The sequence below is a fragment of the Heptranchias perlo genome, chromosome 1, assembly GCF_035084215.1.
Source record: "Heptranchias perlo isolate sHepPer1 chromosome 1, sHepPer1.hap1, whole genome shotgun sequence".
NCBI classification, from domain to species: domain Eukaryota; kingdom Metazoa; phylum Chordata; class Chondrichthyes; order Hexanchiformes; family Hexanchidae; genus Heptranchias; species Heptranchias perlo.
The window spans coordinates 114366476-114386831 of NC_090325.1; the positions used below are offsets into that span (position 1 = coordinate 114366476).

Sequence of the window (20356 nt, forward strand, 5' to 3'; positions counted from 1 at the left end):
TTTCCAGTTCACTCCCCTTAGTTCTTCCTAAGTGCCTCTCCTTCAGACAACCTCCTGCAGATTGAAGAGTGATCCAGAGGCATCTGCAATACCCATCATTAATGTGTAATTCAGTGGAAGTATATTTGTACCTCTTTCTCAGCCTCTTTCAGCTCAGCCTCCTTCTCTTTCACTCTCATGACGAACATCTGTCTCATCTCTTCCTCCTTTTTCTGTAGCTCGGTCAAGAATTCATTTCTCTTTGCTTCATAGGTCTCCTGCAGACTATAAGGCAAACACATGGGATAAAAAGAGTCTCAACTGCACTTCTATTTAACATACTCCAAATGTCGACATATGTTTTTCAAGGAAAACTACAAGATTTCCACTTGGCTCTGTCCCATATTTGGGAGTTAAAATATAGCTTTCATCCATTATAAATATAAAAAAGTCTTTGTAACAAAATATAACCATACATACCACGATTTTTAAAATAAATTGAAGGAATGTAATTGAATTTTTTTAAAAATCAAATGGGTGTTGCAAATATCTACAGTACAAAATTAAAAGATTATTGATTATACTCATAATAATCTAACTGATAGAAACAGATTTGTATGGAGATCATTTCAAGACACAGTGTGGTCGATTTTAACCACTCCCCCGCACAGCGGGAATGGTGGGTGGGAGAGGTACAAGTCGTCCAAGTCCACTTACTGGCCTAAGGGCTGCACCGTTCCCATTCATCTTCGGTGATTTTGAAGTTGGCCAAGGGTCCCACAACAAGCAGGTGGGAGCCTAATTTAAATCTAAAAGTTGCAGCCTAATGGCACCAAAGTCTCGGGCGCGCAGCGTCTAACCAGGTGGGATGCAGGAGTAGCCAGAAGAGGTCGAGGTTAGTAACATTTTTTTATTCTTTGGGTGGATTCCTTATTGCTTCTTCAAGCCTCAGAACGAATCCTTGGGATTCCCCTGGCCTAGTACTCCTTACACCGCCTCTTTTTTTAAAAACCTTACCCACCCCCATCCCCCAACTCCCAAGCACTTACCTTATGCCAGGTACTATGTCCCTGGGTTACTGCAGCCTCTGCCCCAATTCCCACTCCTGCCCACCAGCCTTGACATCATTCCTGCCAGCTTAGGGCAGGAGACCAATTTGCGATATTAAAATAAGGCCCGGTAGTTAAAATCAACCAGGCCTCCACAAGCTTCCAGTTTTCCTGGTGTGCCGCCCGTTTGGGGGCCCCAAGCACCGATCCCACCCTGAGTTAAAATCAACCCCCTGAATTAAAATATGTACTTTAAAGGTTTTTGCTTCTGTTTATTTTACATTTTTTCTCCACCTCTCCAGAATATATTGACTTGTGCTGGGATATAGCTCTCAAGGCACTGACAGCTGCCAATATCTCACAGCTCCAGAATGCAAGTTTTAATAAGCTATTTGACTGTGAAGGGCATCACCATTGAATGCGATTCATCCAATGTTCACAGACAAATACTGGGAACAAGAGGATCAGAATCAGGAATCCATTGTCTCCCTCTCCAGCATATGGATACTGAAGCCACTGTACTGTCCCTAAAATTGCACCATCAGAATTCAGTGAATGCAGCATAGCCCGTAGATTTAACCTGGGAACATTCTGGTCTGTAGCGCTCAATAGCACACTGTGCGTTGCATCTATCCACTGAGCAGTTGGACAGGTCCTGCAAGGTATTCTTTATCAGGAATCCAATTTTTAAAATTCCCCATAATAAAACCAGGCACCAACCATAGTATTACAAAACTTTTACTTTAACTAAAATTAATGCTTTGCTGTGAATCTACATGATGTCATCCTAGCTGAAGCATCAAACCTCAACTTCAAATCTAGTTTCTGTACCTGAATGGTTTGCTGTCTGGATCCGTGTCTTTAAATCCCATTTCCTCCAGCTTACATCGTCTGTACAGTTCATAATGACGTGCATGTGTCTGCTCCCTCAGATCCTCCATATTTACACGAACCAGCATTTCGCGGAGTTTCACAAAGTCACAGTGGTTTTCATTTTCCACTATAAAGTTGTTTTTTTTCCCCCAAAAGGAACAAAGAGGGAAAAATAAGGCATTTGTTTTGGCAGCAATTGTGCTCTCTAAAACAAAGTCTGAAGCATGGCATTTCCTCAAGTTCTTTAATGTTTCCATAAATCAATGACGACAGGCTGTGAGGCACTTTTAGATTATACGTGTAATTTGTCAAAACTTTTAAGGTATTGGTCCACTGGCTCCAGGGGTGGGGGAAGCATTACAGCATTCTAAAAACTGTACATTAGTTTAAAGATGGTGTACATTTTTTTTTATTCGTTCATAGGAAGCGGGCGTTGCTGGCGAGGCCGGCATTTATTGCCCATCCCTAATTGCCCTCGAGAAGGGGGTGGTGAGCCGCCTTCTTGAACTGCTGCAGTCCGTGTGGTGAAGGTTCTCCCACAGTGCTGTTAGGAAGGGAGTTCCAGGATTAGTTTAAAGATGGTGTACATGTAACTGATGGGACCATGTCTCAAATTATACGAGGTGGATGCACCCATTGATATCTGGGGTGCTATTTTTCCAATACATTTGCTACAATCTACAAAATAAATATCACACACAACTTAAGATTTCTACAATTAGGCAGCGTGCCCAGACATACCAGTTCTCTTCCCATGTAGGTTTTACAAAATTAATGTTAATTTTTTTTTCAATGAAGTGGGGCAAGTGGAGGAACATTTCAGTGGAGGAACATTTGAGGAACAGTGATCATAATATCATCACGTTTAGAATAGTTATGGAAAAAGACAAGGAACGATCAAGCATAAAAATAATTATCTGGAGGAGGGCTAATTTCAGTGAGTTAAAAAAGGGATCTTGCTCTGGTCGATTGGAATCAGAAATTGGTTGGCAAAACAGTTATTGAACAATGGGAGGCCTTCAAGAAGGAGACGGCTCGGGTACAGAGTAGATATATTCCCACGAGGGGAAAGGAAGTGCATACAAAGCAAGAGCTCCCTGGATGTCTGAAGATAGAGATTAAAATGAAACAGAAAAAGGAGGCTTATGATAAATGTAAGATTCATAATACAGTAGAGAACCAAGCTAAATACAGAAAGTAGAGAGATCTAAAAAAAGGAAATAAGAGGGGCAAAGAGAGAGTATAAGAATAGATTAGTGGCTAACATAAAAGGGAATCGAAAAGTCTTTTATAAACATATAAATAGTAAAAGGGTAAAGCAAAGGAATGGTGGGGTCGATTAGGGACAAAAAAAGGAGATTTTTTGTGGAGGCAGAGGGCATGGCTGAGGCACTAAATGAAGATCTCGTATCGGCCTTCAGTAAAGAGGATGTTGCCAATGTAACAGTAAAGGAGGAGGTAGTAGCAATATTGGAGAGGATAAAATAGATAAAGAAGATGTACTAAAAAGGTTGGCAGTGCTCAAAGTAGAAAAGTTACCCGGTCCAGATGGGATGCATCCTAGGTTACTGAGGGAAGTAAGGGTGGTAATAGTGAAGGGTCTGGTCACAATCTTCCAATCCTCCTTACACATGGGAGTGATGCCAGAGGACTGGAGGATTGCAAATGTTACACTCGTTTAAAAAAGGGGAATTGGATAAACCCGGCAATTACAGGCCAATCGGTGGTGGGGGATCTTTTAGAGACAATAATCCAGGACAAAATTAATTGGCACTTGGAAAAGTATGGACTAATAAATGAAAGTCAGCATGGATTTGCTAAAGGAAAATTGTGTTTGACTAATTTGATTGAGTTCTTTGATGAAGTAACGGCAAGGGTTGAAGCGTATATGGATTTTCAAAAGGCAATTGTTAAAGTACCACATAATAGATGTGGTTGATTCTTAATCGCCCTCTGAAATGGCCCAGCAAGCCACTCAGTTGTAAAATCTCGCTACGAAAAGTCATAATAAGAATAAAACAGAATGGACCACCCAGCATCGGACCACTAGGCACCGGACACGACAAAGACAAACCAAGCCCAGTCGACCCTGCAAAGTCCTCCTCACTAACATTTGCGGACTTGTGCCAAAATTGGGAGAGCTGTCCCACGAACTAGTCAAGCAACAGCCTGACATAGCCATACTCACAGAATCATACATTTCAGCCAACGTCCCAGACTTTTCCATCACCATCCCTGGCTATGTCCTATCCCACCGGCAGGACAGACCCACCAGAGGTGGCGGTACAGTGACATACAGGCAGGAGGGAGTGGCCCTGGAAGTCCTCAACATAGACTCCGGACCCCATGAAATTTCATGGCATCAGGTCAAACATGGGCAAGGAAACCTCCTGCTGATTACCACCCACAGCCCTCCCTCAGCTGATGAATCAGTCCTCCTCCATGTTGAGCACCACTTGGAGGAAGCACTGAGGGTAGCAAGGGCACAGAATGTACTCTGGGTGGGATACTTCAATGTCCACCACCAAGAGTGGCTCGGTAGCACCACAGCTGGCCGAGTCCTGAAGGACATGGCTGCCACACTGGGCCTGCGGCAGGTGGTGAGCGAACCAACATGAGGGAAAAAACTTACTTGACCTCATCCTCACCAAACTACCTGTCACAGATGCATCTGTCCATGACAATATTGGTAGGAGTGACCACCGCACAAGTCCTTGTGGAGACGAAGTCCCGTCTTCACACTAAGGACACCATCCAACGTGTTGTGTGGCACTACCACCGTGCTAAATGGGATAGATTCAGAACAGATCTAGCAGCTCAAAACTGGGCATCTATGAGGCGCTGTGGGCCATCAGCAGCAGTAGAATTGTATTCCAGCACAATCTGTAACCTCATGGCCCAGCATATTCCTCACTCTACCATTACCAACAAACCAGGGGATCAACCCTGGTTCAATGAGGAGCGTAGAAGAGCATGCCAGGAGCAGCACCAGATGTACCGAAAAATGAGGTGCCAACCTGGTGAAGCTACAACTCAGGACTACATGCATGCTAAACAGCAGAAGCAACATTCTATAGACAGAGCTAAGCGATTCCACAACCAATGGATCAGATCAAAGCTCTGCAGTCCTGCCACATCCAGTCGTGAATGGTGGTGGACAATTAAACAACTAGCGGGAGGAGGCGGCTCTGTAAACATCTCCACCCTCAATGGTGGCAGCACGAGTGCGCAAAAGACAAGGCTGAATTATTTGCAACCATCTTCAGTCAGAAGTGCGAAGTAGATGATCCATCTCGGCCTCCTCCCGATATCCCCACCATCACAGAAGCCAGTCTTCAGCCAATTCGATTCACTCCACATGATATCAAGAAACAGCTGAGTGCACTGGATACAACAAAGGCTATGGGCCCCGACAACATCCCGGCTGTAGTGATGAAGACTTGTGCTCCAGAATTAGCTGCACCTCTAGCCAAGCTGTTCCAGTACAGCTACAACACTGACATCTACCCGACAATGTGGAAAATTGCCCAGCGTATGTCCTGTCCACAAAAAGCAGGACAAATCCAATCCGGCCAATTACCGCCCCATTAGTCTACTCTCAATCATCAGCAAAGTGATGGAAGGTGTCGTCGACAGTGCTATCAAGCGGCACTTACTCATCAATAACCTGCTCACCGATGCTCAGTTTGGGTTCCGCCAGGACCACTCGGCTCCAGACCTCATTACAGCCTTGGCCCAAACATGGACAAAAGAGCTGAATTCCAGAGGTGAGAGTGACTGGCCTTGACATCAAGGCAGCATTTGACCGAGTGTGGCACCAAGGAGCCCCAGTAAAATTGAAGTCAATGGGAATCAGGGGGAAAACTCTCCAGTGGCTGGAGTCATACTTAGCACAAAGGAAGATGGTAGTGGCTTTTGGAGGCCAATCATCTCAGTTCCAAGATAGTGCTGCAGGAGTTCCTCATGGCAGTGTCCTAGGCCCAACCATCTTCAGCTGCTTCATCAATGACCTTCCCTCCATCATAAGGTCAGAAATGGGAATGTTCGCTGACGATTGCACAGTGTTCAGTTCCATTCGTAACCCCTCAGATAATGAAGCATTGCAAGCCCGCATGCAGCAAAACCTGGACAACATCCAGGCTTGAGCTGAAAAGTGGCAAGTAACATTCGCGCCAAACAAGTGCAAGGCAATGACCATCTCCAACAAGAGAGTCGAACCACCTCCCCCTTGACATTCAACGGCATTACCATCGCCGAATCTCCCACCATCAACATCCTGGGGGTCACTATTGACCAGAAACTTAACTGGACGAGTCATATAAATACTGTGGCTACAAGAGCAAGTCAGAGGCTGGGTATTCTGCGGCGAGTGATTCACCTCCTGACTTCCCAAAGCCTTTCCACCATCTGCAAGGCACAAGTCAGGAGTGTGATGGAATACTCTCCACTTGCCTGGATGAGTGCAGCTCCAACAACACTCAAGAAGCTCGACACCATCCAGGACAAAGCAGCCCGCTTATTTGGCACCCCATTCACTCCCTTCACCACCGGCGCATCATGGCTGCGGTGTGTTCCAGCCACAGGATGCACTGCTGCAACTCTCCAAGGCTTCTTCGACAGCACCTCCCAAACACGCAACCTCTACCACCTAGAAGGACAAGGGCAGCAGGCACATGGGAACAACACCACCTGCACGTGCCCTCCAAGTCACACACCATCCTGACTTGGAAATATATCGCCGTTTCTTCATCATCGCTGGGTCAAAATCCTGGAGCTCCCTACCTAACAGCATTGTGGGAGAACCTTCACCACATGGACTGCAGCGGTTCAAGAAGGTGACTCACCACCACCTTCTCAAGGGCAATTAGGGATGGGCAATAAACGCTGGGCTTGCTAGAGACGCACACATCCCATGAACGAATAAAAAAAGACTTTTTAGCAAAATTAAAGCCCATGGGATTAAAAGGGACAGTGGCAGTGTGGATACAAAATTGGATAAGAGACAGAAAGCAGAGAGTAGTGGTGAATGGTTGTTTTTCAGACTAGAGGGAAGTATACAGAGGTGTTCCCAAGGGGTCAGTATTAGGTCCACAGCTCTTTTTGATATATAATAATGACCTGGATTTGGTGTAGTTTCAAAGTTTGCCGATGACATGAAACTTGGAAATATAGTAAATAGTGAGGAGGATAATAACAGACTTCAGGAGGACATAGACAGAGTCGTGAAATGGGCAGACACATGGCAGATTAAATTTAACACAGAGAAGTGTGAAGTGGTACATTTTGATAGGAAGAATGAGGAGAGGCAATTCCAACTAAATGGCACAATTTTAAAGGGAGTGCAGGAACAGAGCCACCTGGGGGTACATATACATAAATCTTTGAAGGTGGCAGGACAAGTTGAGAAGGCTGTTAGAAAGCATAAGGGATCCTGGGCTTTATTAATAGAGGCATAGAGTACAAACGCAAGGAAGTTATGCTAAACCTTTATAAAACACTGGTTAGGCCTCAGCTGGAGTATTGTGTTATCACACTTTAGGAAGGATGTCAAGGCCTCCAGGGAGGGTGCAGAAAAGATTTACTAGAATGGTACTGGGGATGAGGGGCTTCAGTTATGTGGAGAGACTGGAGAAGCTGGGGTTGTTCTCCTTCGAGCAGAGACTGTTTAGAGGAAATTTGATAGAGGTGTTCAAAATCATGAACGGTTTTGACAGAGTAAATAAGGAGAAACTGTTTCCAGTGGCACAAGGATCAGTAACCAGAGGACACAGATTTAAGGTGATTGGCAAAAGAGCCAGAGGTGACATGAGGAAACATTTTTTTTACGCAGCGAGTTATGATGATCTGGAATGCACTGCCTGAAAGGGAGGAGGAAACAGATTCAATAGTAACTTTCAAAAGGGAATCGGAAAAAAACTCGATGGGAAAAAATTTACAGGGCAATGAGGAAAGAGCAGGTGAGTGGTACTATTTGGATAGCTCTTTCAAAGAGCTGGCACAGGCATGATGGGCCAAATGGCCTCCTTATGTGCTGTACCATACTATGATATTAAACTCCCACAGTTTTACCATTACAATTTAGAGCTACCCAAAATTTATCCTGAATGGAATCAACACTAATCTGCTATCACCATACATACTTTTCAGACACAAGTATTTTTAGGCCAGCATATGGAGCTGAAAGGACAGGGTTGTTTCACTAGTACAAAAGTCCAAAACCCCCAGAATCTAAAATTGACCTTTCAGGCATTATTAACCACCTACGCTGTGGAATTATTATTGTACTATAAACCAGTTTAGTTTGAACCCTGAATGAGACAAGCAGAGTGGATTATAAACCCAGTTTCACAGGCCTTTGTCATGCATTGCTTATGTGAAATATATGTTAAATTTAAATTTATTAAAAATCTACATGGTGCACTGTCTATCTCACTGAATGTCACAAATTTATTGCTCTGTGGCAGATGAAGGAGAATATAAATGCTTTGAATACCATTTTACATAATTCAAAAGCTCTCCCAAAAACAAGAATTTGATGTCTTCAACAAATATGATCACTTAGTTGGCTGTTTTATCATGTCCAAGTATAAAACTAGAATGGTTTTGGCTCATGGAAAAGAGCCCTTTACTTCTAGGAGTCTTTTTAGAATAATTTCCCGAGGATATACATCACGTACAGTTGGGGAACCTGCATCTAGCAGACACATGCATGATCAGCCCAGTGACTGCTCCCTGGTGTGTCGAGGCACCAAGTCTCAGCCTACATTCAGCAATTTGGGGAAACTGACTGTGACCCAACTGGCACAATACGGTGGCAATTCAATATGCTGCAACCCTTACACCTTATGCAAAATTGTTTTCTTTTGAAAGGTGTAAAAAGGAATGTTGATCTTTTATAATACCACGAGTATGTCTGTTAAAGTGCTGCACATGAAAGTGCTTCAAGACTGAGATCAATAGATTTTTGGACACTAAGGCAATCAAAGGATATGGGGATAAGGCGGGAAAGTGGAGTTGAGGCAGAAGATCAGCCATGATCTTATTGAATGGCGAAGCAGGCTCGAGGGGCCGTATGGCCTAATCCTGCTCCTATTTCTTGTGTTCTTACGATTACTGATAGTCAAATTATGCAATTCAATAGAGAGAGCTTGGTTTCACACAATTATTGTAAAGAAACATGCTTTACAATTTTGCAATTGCTCCTTCTGCCATTGAGCACATGAAACACGATGAGGCCAGAAAAATAAAGATGCATCTTCCTAATCAGACATACCCTGTACAATTCCCCAGGGATACTGCCGAGCTTTCGCCATTTTATTCCCAATCTTTATTTCTTCAGTGCTGCCAACAACAGCAAATGGAAGATGGCCCTGCAGAGAAAGAAAAAGGAAACTAGTTCTTCTTGAATCAGTCTGTAACAGGGTGAGAGGTAGCAATACACTCCATTATGATCTCCGATAATACCGAAACGCTTTCTTTGGTTTGATAGTGGAATCGATTTATTAGTGCTCATCCCAAGGCAATCTGGTAAACCACCACACCTTCCCACTTTGAAATTAGTGGCCATATGGTATCACAACCTGGAAACAGAGTACCTTTATTCTCCTGAAATTTCAACATGACTCACATGACGTCCAAAATTAAAACAGACAAGATCAGGGGGTGAAGAGGGACATTGTTGAGAAGTAATATCAAGATAGCAAGTTCTGCAGATCATACTGCTTCCCAAGTTAGATACCAAGAAGTCAGTGTAAACCTAAAAAGTAATTTAAATGCTAAAAAATGTATTCCATAGTAATTACAACCTACATTCATTGTTGAATTGATCTCTGCAACAGTTTCATCATCTGTTGGGAATTGGTAAATCTGCACGCCATTGCTGACTAATTCACTCATGATTTTGATCTTGAATTTATGTAGTTCACTCTTGGAGATTGTGTCTGCTTTGGCAATGATGGGGACTATATTCACCTGCAAAAATAAAAACACAAGGGATCTTGTTTGCTTTGTTTGGTCAAAGGCCACATCCTGACATCTGCATGGTAATAATCTTCCATGTTAATGTGTTTTTTTTTAAAATGCAACTTAACGGCTACAAAGTAAAGCTTAAGAACTAGATTAAAATCACGAGTCACATTTTCGATTAATGTTGATGACAGTAAACTGATCAGTGGCAAGTATTAATATGAGAAGGAGAAACAAGAAAAATGTCCAACATTTCTGATGGATGCGAAATATTAGAATGCAACATATAAAAAAATGTATAACAAGTATCTTTATTTGGAATTTATTGGTAAATCAAATTCCCAGCATTGTCATTGTCTTAATGATCGTATAGCTATAAAATAAGCATTAATTAGCAGGTACGAGACAAATGCTTGGAGTTCATTCTCAAGCCACAGGCTACAACAGTTTCTGAAGAGAATACTGTAGTTTCCAAATAACAGGAAGTACAGCTTATAAAAATGAGGAATTTAACTACTAATAAGGTGACGTCAGAATGTTTGAATACGAAGATAGTAAAGCATTGTAATATTGCACAAGTAGAAAAAATTCTCCATATTTTCAATGGAACTAGTATATATATATATATATATTACTTCTGAAATTAAATGGTGACCTAATTTTTTTCTTCTTTTTGCTTTTCAAAATATTTCGCTCCACTTTAGTTTTGCCAAATATTGACAAAAATGCAAGGCGCCTATTTGGATTCCAATCTCCTCAAACGCAACTCATTTCAGAGATGTTCAATGTCACATGTCTTGTGATGGAGGTGAGTAAAGTACAGAAAATAATGTGCTGACTGTAAATAAAAAGTGGGAGGTGTTACTTTGGGTTGTGTTATTTAGCGGCAGATTAAATTTCGAGGTATGGAACGTGATTAGTAAAAGTGCACATATATCAGACCACTTCACATTACCGTGCAGTAGTACATGGGCTGAAGAGGGTTTGAGGCATAAATTATCTTGTATCCTGATGAGAAGGTTTCAAAGCTAATTTTAATTTTGCAGAGGCAAAATCTGAGTGTCCATGTCTTATGGAATTTACAATTGAATGTGGCTAATGAAGGTGGAGGTGGGGAAGTGGGCGTCCTGCTGTGACATCACTGCCCACCCCCATAAATTGGGGAACCCCCAAATTTCCATTTCCAGCTATGCCACTGAAACCGGCAAAAAAGGTAAAAGCAATCATTTACTACAGTGCACAAATTAATGTTATTGTACTTTTCTCCAATGCTCTGCTTGCCAACAGAAGAAAATAAATAACTTGCATTTATATAGCACCTTTCACATTGCTGTTAGGGCACAGTAACTGTGGTTTTGTAGGCAAAAGCAGCAATCAAATTCCGCATAAGGTCCCACAAATAGCAATGAGATGAATAACCAGTTAATCTCAAACTTGTTCAAAACTTGGCTGCCTATGTCCTGTCCCATGCTATGCTGCACTTGCCCATCACTCAGAGATTACACTGGTTTCATCACCACCCCCCTCTCCCAAAAAGTGTTGAACCCTTGTCCTTATTTTTGAATCCCTCCACAGCCTCACTCCACACTACCGTTGCAACCTCGTCCAACCTTTACATCTCTCCCTCGCCCTTCGGAACTCTGGCCTGTGCATCTGCTCCCTTCCCCCAACATTGGCAGCACAGACATCGGACACCTTGGGCACACTCGTTGGAAATCCCCCACCCCCCACCCTTCCATCGTCTTGGTCTCCCTCTAACTTTAAAAGTTCGCTAAAAACCCATCTTTTTGATCAATCTTTCAATCACCTCTCCCAATTCTTCCAACGTGGCTCGGTGTCTGTTCCTTTTTATTTTTCCCCTCTAAGCTCCGTAGGATGTTTTCCCATTTTATGTACATTTAAGTTGCTATTGTTTTATCCTAAGAGTGACTATCCATCAAGTGGAAGAACCTAGAGGGATTCAACTGTTTAATATGTTATTAGTTTATAGTTGAAGTGGTTCCCTTAAAACAGCTGTCACCATGATGGATCAATGAAGAAATCCCACAGCCTTAAAGAGAAGGACAGTCCTTTGTTTGATTCCTGTTCAGTGTTGAGTTAGCTGATCTCAGCTGGGGTAGCAGCAGAGGCCTTACAATTCACCAGTGTACGTGGACTTTGCTCTCTATAAATCATACTTGCTGGAACAGTGCACACATGGGACTACGGATGTCAGATGACATCAGGATTGCACTCAGCTGTGATTGCACACGGTCAAATAATCTTTTGATCCTCACTGCCTAGGCTCCTGGAGAATGGCTCCTTGGGTGATGTGCTGGAGGGTTTTATGAACCCGTGGAACCATATTACGCTGCCTTTGAGAGAAAATGAGGAAGAACTGGAGAAAGAGCATGAAGTTGAAACATTTTATTGGGCAGCTGGTGGGAACAATGAGGATCAAAAGTACCTACAGCTTGTGTGCCTGACAACACCAATGGAAGTAGTTTTTATTTCTACTGGTCCGACTTCTTGTGCAATTAAAAAGCCAGGCCTTTCATGCAGAGTCGGAAATACGCCAGAATCAAGAAAACTTCAAAAACTATTGGATCACCACAGACAGAAAAGGACAGCTTTCTGGATACAAACAAAATTCTAGGTGTATAAATTTCATGTTGTCGTTAGGCAGAAATGCTTGCCTTTAACATTTTACCTGGAGCACAGTGCATCCACTGGGATATCTTCCTCATAATTCCGTGGCAAAAGAAAACTGGCCACCACTTACTTCTTGATCTATCTCTACCAATAACTCTGCTCTATCTCAGCTGTTAAATGCAATGTCTAACGCAGTACTGAAACATAAAGAGCAGGAAGGTCCCAAACTTGACCCCCAGTTTATGCTGAGTTACTTGATTTCAACTGGGGTGGCAGTGAAGGTGCTCAATGCCCTTGGGTTGGGACAAGGTTCCTGATGTTTATCCCACTCCACTGACTCCTCTATATTGTACTGCTTTTCCAGGATCTGGAAATCATCTCTGACGCTGACAACCAAGGTTAGCCTCATCCAATTACTGCAAATAATCTACGAGGGCTGGATTAGATAGAAAGTTTACTTTTTCATTTCTTCAACCCTACCCCCACACAGAACATTGCAGTTTCAAAACATTTCTTAAATTTTAAATTTTATTTTTGATCATCACAGCACCAAACCAAACAATATTGATTTTGGACTGAATCAGCTCAGCTGCAATAACCCCCCACCCCCCCCGCCCCAAGATCAAACAGCCTGCTGATGGTTACCATCTGGGTTCGCAAATGAAGAATGGACACGTGGGAGAGTTAATGGAAGACAGTTAGTGATCCTAGAACTGTCCCCCATCATGCGGGTGGGAAAAAATTATTAAAAGTCAAGTATTATCTCTACTAGCTTTAACACACAAAACAGCAGATAACTTTTGAACCCAGCAGTCCTTGAAGGGCCAACAACGTGAATGTATGCTGACCTCTCAGAAAAATAAACTCTCAGTTCTGATGGAGGTGACCAATAATCAATACTATACAGTTCCACAATTTTTTTTTCCCACCACTGAAAACCAGCTACTGTTATACTAATGAGACAAGCATATTTAGTTTGATTGACATAATATCTGAACAGTAGAATTTTGATTATTTCAAACATGCTAAAGTCACTGTTTATAGCTGCAAACAAGAGTCAAATTGCTGGATTTGGCACTTCTTCCCTCTTCCCCTACTACATTAGTTCCAACTTTCACCAAAAGCAAGATATGAAATCCTTTTGTGCCTCCATAAAGCAGTCTTGACTTCCAAATGTAGCACGTTTCACTTCCAAACTCTCAAAAGCATCTCTCAGATATTTGCAGTTCTATTGTAAGGATTTCAGGGCAAGCCACAAAAGAACTAGCACCCAGCTTTGGATACATTGTTGGTTGCAGTCAGCCCAAATTTGTAATGATTTGACTGCACATCAGAATGTGGATTAACCCAGTTTGAGAGCTACTCCAAATTGTGACACAAAGTATATCTAGAGAGAATCAAGGACCAATGCAGGCAGGATATTAATGTCTAATCATAATTTGTTTCACACATCCAAAAGTTATATATGATGACCACCAACAAAATTTCAAAATTATAAATTATACAGGTCTTAAATTTCTAGCATTAAACAGTACTTTCATATTCAAAACAAACTTTAGCTATTTCCTTTTAAGTATCTGTAACAGAAAACATTAGTGTCTGCATCCTTTTCAACAACACTTGTAAGGAATGAAGAGGAAGCCTGCTGCAGGAAATCATTCCAGAATGAGATTTTCAATAGGAAACGAATTATTCCATCACATCTCCTCAAAACAATCTTATTTGAATTTATATATCTAGAAAACAATTCTATTTAACAAGCAGAGACCCAAGGGTAGCCCCATCTCATGATTAATCTTTTGAGCACCAGATTAGCTAGAAAGATTACTTTGAGTTTTTTTCCACTCTTAAGATTATGTGCAGATTATTAAATGTTAAATTTTATTTTTCATCTCCATCACATCAATCCAAATAACTGATTCTTCTGGAGACAGTTGAAAGGAGAAAGAAGGAATAACTTGCACTTAAATAGCACTTTTAGAACAGCAAATGCACTTCAAGCGAAGGGTTAGAATAGGTGATTGAAGGTATGGTTGAAAAGATTTTATGGGGTCTTTTGAAAGCGTGGAGGGAAACAGGAGGTTTATGAGGTGAGTTCCAGCAACCAGAGCCATGATGGCCAAAGCTTTGGCAAACAACAGTGGAGTAATGGGAACTGGTGAACTGCCCAGTAGGTCAGAATTGAAAAATCAGGATGCAAGCTGCAGGAGGTTAAAAAGATAGGGTGGGTCAAGGGCCATGAAAAGATTTGTAAGAGGATCAGAAAAGAAAGAGCAAAGATTTATAAAACACAGACAAAATAGTCTGATTTTCCCCTACTGGTATAAATTATGTCTAAAAAGGTCAAGAACTGGTGCTAATCCCACCACGATATTTTTCAGGTTGCTCACATTAGGGCCCAACTAAGACGAGTGACAAGAGACTACCAGCATCCCCATAGCCTACGCAATGAGGAAAAATGTCAAAAGTGGTAGGGAACAGCAATGAGGCGTGGGATCGATGCCGAATGTCCCCTTCATCATCAACTAAGCATTCTCTCTACTCAGCAATAGTCTAGTTAAACTTATCTTTTTCAAACCCAGGAGGATGGGGAAGGGCAGGGAGAAAGGTTTGAAAAAGAGCCTAGATTGGAGGTATGAGGGAGTTATTTTGTACCTTCAATCTGCTGGCACAGGAATAGCTCAGGCACAGGCCTACAGTATGCTTTTTCTTAAAAAAAAGGGTGGAAAGAAAAAGGACGTCTTCACAGCTCATGTTTGACAGTCTTGAGAGAGTTCTTACTAATGACGTGGGAGAAGCTGCATCTTCTGTTATTATGAACAGACCTCCAATTACGGACAACTCTAAATTATTAAAAAAAAATTCAAAAGAACATTGAAGATTGTTATGCTGCATTATGCTGTCATTGGGAATTGGAGAAAAAATGGTTACCCCACAGATTTCTACAGGGATATAATTTTTATTCCCCAATGGACCACTGAACCATATCTGGATCACAAATCCAGTGATACTGCACAGCCTTAACATCAATCTAAGTATTTATCAACAGCTGAGTACCTCTTTATATTTAAAGGCTCAAATGAAATGAAGTGAGAGTTTTCATCATTAGACTTGCACTGTGATGTCATTTACATTATTTGTGAAAAACATTCATTCATATGATAAACAACCAAAGCAAATGGACCAATTTTCTAATTTTACATTCAGTTATTTCTATTTCAGGGCTCAAACAAGTGTATGAATTAAAATAAAGTAGACTACAAGGTCATAAGAGCACTCCCTTAGGAGTCAAGCATTTAACACAGTATGTTGAATGTCCTGTTTTAACACTATAAAAAGCAACAGGAACAAACCAGGAATCAAGGTCAGAGAGGTAATTTTAACAGGGCCTTATAGATGAAAATAGGATTAATCACAATCCTTGATACTTTCAAAAAGTGATCAACATTTTGTCTAGAAATTTGACAATTTCCATATCAAAAAGGGGAAAAAAAGTCAATTACCTTGCTATCTAATTTTTTCATGGTAACAAGATCGAGGGATTTTAGCGAATGTCCTGTGGGCGCAATGAAGTACAGGCAGGTGTGAATTCTTGAGTCATGATAATTGTAGAGGGAACGCTTGATTTTTAATTCTTCCTGTAGGTAGGCTTCAAACTGTGCATCAATGTATTCGACGATAGGCTTGTAGCTGGAATGCAAACAGTCAGTATATTATTTAGAGAAAGAGGAAAATATTTTCCAAAAAACAAAATATAGAAGTTACCTGGAAAATTTCTTAAGTTAAACATACAAATTGGCTTGAGTCACCTCTTTTTTTTTTAAAAAAAGCAAGCTAGTTCTTAAATTAGCTACAACCCAGCTTGAAGATAAAATAATTATTTCTTGCCAGAGGCATGACAACCAATATCAATTAAGAAGAAAAGAAAACTACTTTTTATTTTTGGGCTTTTATCGTATACGTGGAATGACTTTCCTTCAACTCTTCATTTCATCTTATATTTGTTTCCAAGGACCACTTAATGTCATAGACCTGTTAATATCAGAACTGTACCTTGTAAATCTGGTACAATATCAAGGAGCTCGCTGGACTGAGTTATTTTAAATCGGTGAGGCCCACTTATTTCACTTGTACCCATTTTTTCTGGTTAAAATTAAGAATACAAGATGACAATTTTTTTAAAGTTTACTCTCAAAATACCATTATAAAAAATATTTTTTTACACCCATCTAATCAACTGTTTTAGCAATTTTTATTTCATTTTTCTGTCCTCATTTTATTCCCCCAGTCTCCATGCCATGAATGTTTCCTGTCCAAGAGACCTGTGCCAAAGCCTCAGCCGATCCCGCTCTAGCCAATCATTAGAAAGTTCATGAGAACACATCTGGATCACCAGCATTCCACCCCCCTCCACCCACAATAGAGAGCAGCCAGGGATATGCTCAAAAGTTTCCTATGGTGACAATACTGAGATTGGGAATTCTTTCTGTGCCTTTGCCTTCCACTCCACAACCCAGTATGTTAAGCTGTGCCAAGCTCAGTTATAAGCATCAGGAATAAAATCCAGTACAATGCAAGAATAGCCCTAGCCAATGAGTTAATTCTTCAATCTTTTCCACAATTGTGCAACGTTTCAACAAGCTTCTCACTACTGATTTTCCTTTGACTTTCCATGTTATCTTATATTTGTTTCAAAAGACCCACTTAATGTCATAGACTCATTAATATCACAACTGTAACTTGTAAATCTGTAACTATAACAGTAGATAGGGCTTTAAACTAATAACGGGGGGGGGGGGATGTGAAGGGAAGAGGGTTCAGGTAACGGTAAATTTTTAAGTCTGAAGAGAAAAGTCACGGCTGTAGAGCAGAGTAGCGATTTGGGTAAAAACAAGCAGAGTAAGTCAGAAAGGGACAAGAGATTAACAAAGGTAATAGGGTATTTGTGACTAAGATCAGTTCAGGGAAAAATAGTAAAAAGTTAAAATTAAAGGTACTATATCTGAATGCACAAAGCATTCATAAGATAGATGAATTAATGGCACAAATAGAGATAAATGGGTTTGATCTAGTAGCCATTACTGAGGCATGGTTGCAGGGTGACCAAGGTTGGGAACTAAATATTCCAGAGTACTTGGCTTTAACAAAAGATAGGCAAAATGGAAAAGGAGGGGGGTAGCCCTGATAATAAATGCTGAGATAAAGACAGTAGTGAGAAAGGATCTTAGCTCAGAAAATCAGGATGTAGAATCAGTATGGGTGGAACTAAGAAATAACAAGGGGCAGAAAACACTGTTGGGAATAGATTATAGGCCCCCAACAGGAGTTGTAGTAGTTATATCAATGATCTTCCCTCCATCATAAGGTCAGAAATGGGGATGTTTGCTGACGATTGCACAGTGTTCAGTTCCATTCGCAACCCCTCGAATAACGAAGCAGTCCGAGCCCGCATGCAGCAAGACCTGGACAACATCCAGGCTTGGGCTGATAAGTGGCAAGTAACATTCGCGCCAGAAAAGTGCCAGGCAATGACCACCTCCCCTTTACATTCAATGGCATTACCATCGCCGAATCCCCCATCAACATCCTGGGGGTCACCATTGACCAGAAACTTAACTGGACCAGCCATATAAATACCGTGGCTACAAGAGCAGGTCAGAGGCTGGGTATTCTGTGGCGAGTGACTCACCTCCTGACTCCCCAAAGCCTTTCCACCATCTACAAGGCACAAGTCAGGAGTGTGATGGAATATTCTCCACTTGCCTGGATGAGTGCAGCTCCAACAACACTCAAGAAGCTCGACACCATCCAGGACAAAGCAACCCGCTTGATTGGCACCCCATCCACCACCCTAAAACATTCACTTCCTTCACCACCGGCGCACCGTGGCTGCAATGTGTACCATCCACATGATGCACTGCAGCAACTCGCCAAGGCTTCTTCGACAGCATCTCCCAAACCCGCGACCTCTACCACCTAGAAGGACAAGAGCAGCAGGCGCATGGGAACAACACCACCTGCACGTTCCCCTCCAAGTCACACACCATCCCGACTTGGAAATATATCGCCGTTCCTTCATCGTCGCTGGGTCAAAATCCTGGAACTCCCTTCCTAACAGCACTGTGGGAGAACCTTCACCACATGGACTGCAGCGGTTCAAGAAGGCGGCTCACCACCACCTTCTCAAGGGCAATTAGGGATGGGCAAAAAATGCCAGCCTCGCCAGCGATGCCCACATCCCATGAACGAATAAAAAAAGAGTAAAAATCAGGAAATTAGAGCATATAACAAGTGTAATGCAATGATCGTGGGGGACTTCAATCTTCATATAGACTGGGCAAACCAAATTGGCAAAAGTAGTCTGGAGGTCGAGCTTGTGGAATGCATTCGAGACAGTTTTCTAGAACAATATGTCGAGGAACCAACTAGGGAACAGGCTGTTTTAGATCTAGCATTGTGTAATGAGACAGGATTAATTTGTAATCTTATAGTTAAGGATCCTCTGGGGCAGAGTGATCATAATATGATAGAATTTCATATTGATTTTGAGAGTGATGTAGTTAAGTCTGAAACTAGGGTCATAAATTTAAACAAAGATTGGGGGTAATATGTAGGCATGGTGGGCGAGTTGGCTAAGGTAGATTGGGAAATTAGCTTAAAAGATATGACAGTAGATAAGCAATGGTGAACATTTAAAGAAATAATTCATAATTCTCAACGTATATACATTCCCTTGAGGAATAAAAGCTCCATGGGAAAAATCATCCAACTGTGGCTAACTACAGAAGTTAAGGATAGTATTAGATTAAAAGAAGAGGCTTACAATGTTGCCAAAAAGAGTAGTAAGCCTGAGGATTGGGAGGGTTTTAGGAATCAGCAAAGGATGATCAAGAAATTGAGAGGGAGAAAATAGAATTAGAGTAAACTAGCAAGAAATATAAAAGAAAATTGTAAGAGCTTCTACAAGTATGTAAAAAGAAAGAGATTAGCATAAGTAAACATGAGTCCCTTAGAGGCAGAGACAGGAGAAATTATAATGGGGAATAAGGAAATGGCAGAGACATTAAAAAATATTTTGTACCTGCCTTCACAGTAGAAGACACAAAAAACATACCGGAAATAGTGGGGAACCAATAGGCTAATGAGAGTGAGGAACTTAAAGTAATTAATATTAGTAAAGAAAACGTACTGGAGAAATTAATGGGACTAAAAGTCAATAAATCCCTTGGACCTGATGGCCTACATCCTAGGGTTTTAAAAGAGGTGACTGCAGAGATAGTGCATGCATTGGTATTGATCTTTCAGAAATCCCTAGATTCTAGAACGGTCCCCGTGGATTGGAAGGTAGCAAATGTTGCCTGCTATTCAAGAAAGAATGGAGAGAAAAAACAAGGAACTATAGGGCAGTTATCCTGACATCAGTGGTAGAGAAAATGCTAGAATCTATTATTAAGGACGCAGTAACAAGGCACTTAGAAAATCACAATATGATTAAGCAGAGTCAACATGATTTTATGACAGGGATAGTGTGTTTGACAAATCTATTAGAGTTTTTTGAGGGTGTAACTAGCAGGGTCGATAAGGGGGAAACCAGTGGATGGGAGTTTATTTGGATTTTCAAAAGGCATTTGATAAGGTGCTACGCAAGAGGTTGTTACACAAGAGGGATTTGGGGTAATATGTTAACGTGGATTGAGGATTGGTTAACAGACAGAAAACAGAGTAGGAATAAATGAGACATTTTCGGGATGGTGGGTTGTAACTAGTGGGATGCTGCAAGGAGGACGCAAAGAGGTTGCAAAGAGATATCGACAGGTTAAATGAGGGGGCGAGGAGATGGCAGATGGAGTATAATGTGG

At 41.5% G+C, this 20356-nt stretch overlaps 1 protein-coding gene across 2 annotated transcripts in view; it reads right to left on the bottom strand.

The window, feature by feature from the left end:
- Positions 1–20356, bottom strand: part of LOC137325227 (septin-11) — a 96409-nt gene that overhangs the window by 20828 nt on the left and 55225 nt on the right. For both annotated transcript variants that reach the window (XM_067990083.1, XM_067990092.1), the window contains exons 4-8: positions 16001–16187; positions 9711–9872; positions 9175–9271; positions 1860–2028; positions 132–264 (exon numbers count right to left, since the gene is read on the bottom strand). In XM_067990083.1, the coding sequence (XP_067846184.1) occupies positions 132–264; positions 1860–2028; positions 9175–9271; positions 9711–9872; positions 16001–16187 (748 nt within the window). The remainder of the gene's footprint in view (positions 1–131; positions 265–1859; positions 2029–9174; positions 9272–9710; positions 9873–16000; positions 16188–20356) is intronic.